Source organism: Ranitomeya variabilis, chromosome 5 (assembly GCF_051348905.1).
Source record: "Ranitomeya variabilis isolate aRanVar5 chromosome 5, aRanVar5.hap1, whole genome shotgun sequence".
In the NCBI taxonomy this organism is placed as follows: Eukaryota; Metazoa; Chordata; class Amphibia; order Anura; family Dendrobatidae; genus Ranitomeya; species Ranitomeya variabilis.
In genome coordinates this window covers 17817914-17820470 of record NC_135236.1, presented here as the reverse complement: position 1 = coordinate 17820470, position 2557 = coordinate 17817914, and the positions used below count along the sequence as shown (strand labels likewise).

At 40.4% G+C, this 2557-nt stretch overlaps 1 protein-coding gene across 1 annotated transcript; it reads left to right on the top strand.

Annotated features, from left to right (window-relative positions):
• Positions 1 to 879: 879 nt before the first annotated feature.
• LOC143774657 (olfactory receptor 5V1-like) lies at positions 880 to 2233 on the top strand. The gene is made up of 2 exons (XM_077262408.1): positions 880 to 915; positions 1316 to 2233. The coding sequence occupies exons 1-2, from the start codon at positions 880 to 882 to the stop codon at positions 2231 to 2233; spliced, it is 954 nt and encodes a 317-aa protein (XP_077118523.1).
• Positions 2234 to 2557: the final 324 nt, after the last annotated feature.

Below are 2557 nucleotides of genomic sequence, written 5' to 3'. Positions count from 1 at the left end.
TGTATTCAGGGACCTGGCTGAAATAACCCCCTAGAATACTGGCACATCCGGTGAGGAGTGTTTGTGTGCTTTTCATTGCCCTTTCCATCTCTTCCATCATTGCTTTCTCCCCACCACCCCCATAATGGCTTTCTCCACCACCTATACACACATACACACACTACTCACCTCTCTGCACGTTACACCCACACACGACTCATATCTTCCCATGTTCCACCGCAGCCACAGCATAGCCGTTGGCAGCTTTCTCTCTGACACAGAAGTGCACTGAATGCTGACGTCATCCAGCTGCGCTGCTGTGTCAGACAGGAAGCGAGGGCAGGAAGAAAGTTGGATCCTTGCAGCTCCACTGTACTGCCATTCGCTCCGTTGCCATTTTCTCCTGTAGGCAGCGGAGCTGCAGGGATCGTTCACTGCCCGCCGCACATGAGTGCAATCTGGCCAGGGGTCCCACGTAGCCTTGGGGCCAGGGAAAGGCCAGATTGCCCTCAGTGTTAGTCACTCTGCATGGGGTCCTCTCCACCTCCAGGCCCCGGTACAGACGCAGGGGCTGCACATGCAGTATGTCCGCCCCTGTTTATATGATTTCTAATTGTATTTATATTATTCTGCGACAATTTCCACATATGATATAAGCATAATTCCGACTGATTAGGTCTCAGTAGAGAAGTATTGTGCAGAAGCTCAGGGGACAGTTATGGGCTCTCTCTGGGCTCAGCAGGTACAAGACAATCTATAAATGTGGCTGGAAAATGACTGTAGTTCTGGATACAATAAAATAATGACAGGTATACTGCCTGAACCTGTTTCTAGCTATATTCATGCATTCGTGTAGTTTCTTCCCAATTCTACAATCAGAGTATCTAAATATTATATGAAATGGACGCTCACATGGACAACGTAGAAGAAGCTCACGTAAGATTGGTTTTAACATTAGATTGAAAGCTAAGATTATTTTTTTTAGCTCTTTAATAAGTTGAAGCTTATACTTATTTTCTTTTACATGACCTTTTCCTATCCTCATTGTGATGTACTCTATTATCATTTTGCCAACATAAAAAGTGAAAATAATAACCTTAAAACAAAAAATAAAGACTTAAGTCACAATCCTAATAAAAGATTGATGGAGTTTAGCAGATTTTGCCTTTATTGTAAGATAGGAGAAAAAATAATGAGTCTGATATAATTATGTAAAAATAATATAAGGAAACTTTGCGGCAATTAATTTGTGTTATGATAATTTTCACATTTTTCTATGCTTTTTTCATGAGGATTTCCATGATAACTATTTTCACTATTGCTATTTTTCTTATAGAGCAGACATTCAAATAATGTTACATCGATTATTCTTTTAGGATTCTTAAATCTTCAAAATTTCAAAATCCCATTCTTCTCACTCTTAGTTGTCATTTACTGTGCAACCATTTCGGGGAATTTTCTGATCATTGCTCTATTTCTACTGAGTAAACCCCTCCAGTCCCCCATGTACTTCTTCATTGCTCAGCTCTCCTTGTGTGACATCCTGCTGACCACAGACATTGTGCCCACCCTTCTTCTCACTGTACTGTATGGGGGAAGCTCGGTGACTCTCCTCGGATGTATCCTCCAGCTTTCCTTCTTTGTTTTCTCAGAGACTTCGGAATGTCTTCTTCTGTCACTGATGTCTTATGACCGATATCTGGCCATTTGTAGCCCCCTCCGGTATAACGCCATCATGAATCACATGTTTTGTGTGTTGTCTGTCAGTATAATTTGGTTCTTTGTTTTTGTTATAGCATTACTTGATATAATTCCTTTGTTTTTTATGTATTACTGTGGACCACATATGATTGACCATTTCTTCTGTGACTTAGAACCTATATTACAGCTCTCTTGCTCTGATACATCCTTGATCCATATACAGATTCTTATCATTGGTGTTGTAAATGGATTTTTCCCTTTTATAGTAATTGTTATATCCTATGTGTGTATTGTCATGACTATTCTGAAGATCCCATCAAACACCGGTAGACATAAAGCCTTCTCCACCTGCAGCTCCCACCTCATTGTGGTCTTCATGTTTTATGGGACACTAATCACTGTTTATCTGTTTCCAAGAAGAGGACAATCCCTGACCCTGAGCAAGATCTTGTCTCTGAATTATACTGTGCTGACCCCACTGCTCAATCCCATTATATACACTATGAGGAACAAGGACTTTAAAGCAGCTCTTCATAAACTAAATATTGTCTAGTATAAATGAGTGAGGAAGGGATTTGCTTGTATTGTAAAAGGTAAGTGACTGGATCATCCGAGGTCACAGGTATAGAAGAAAGCTCACAGGCCACTGATCCAAATGTTCTGCTTGTGCAAATCAAATTATACCATAACAATAAATGAATAATTGTTTTCCTTCTCAACCTTGGGACACATTTCTCCCAGGCTACAGCCCAGGATGGGGAACATTTCATACAGGATATGGCCCAGGATGGCAACATTAATATAGGAAAAGGTCCATGATGTTATGATTAAAGGAGACATGTCAAATTTGTATCACAAAAACATAATCAAGTGAGTA

Excerpts from the sequence above, each read along its gene's own strand:
- LOC143774657 (XM_077262408.1), top strand. The coding sequence starts at position 880 with ATGGACGCTCACATGGACAACGTAGAAGAAGCTCAC. Across the intron at positions 916-1,315 it reads ACAACGTAGAAGAAGCTCAC|AGCAGACATTCAAATAATGT; the intron begins GTAAGATTGGTT and ends TTTTTCTTATAG.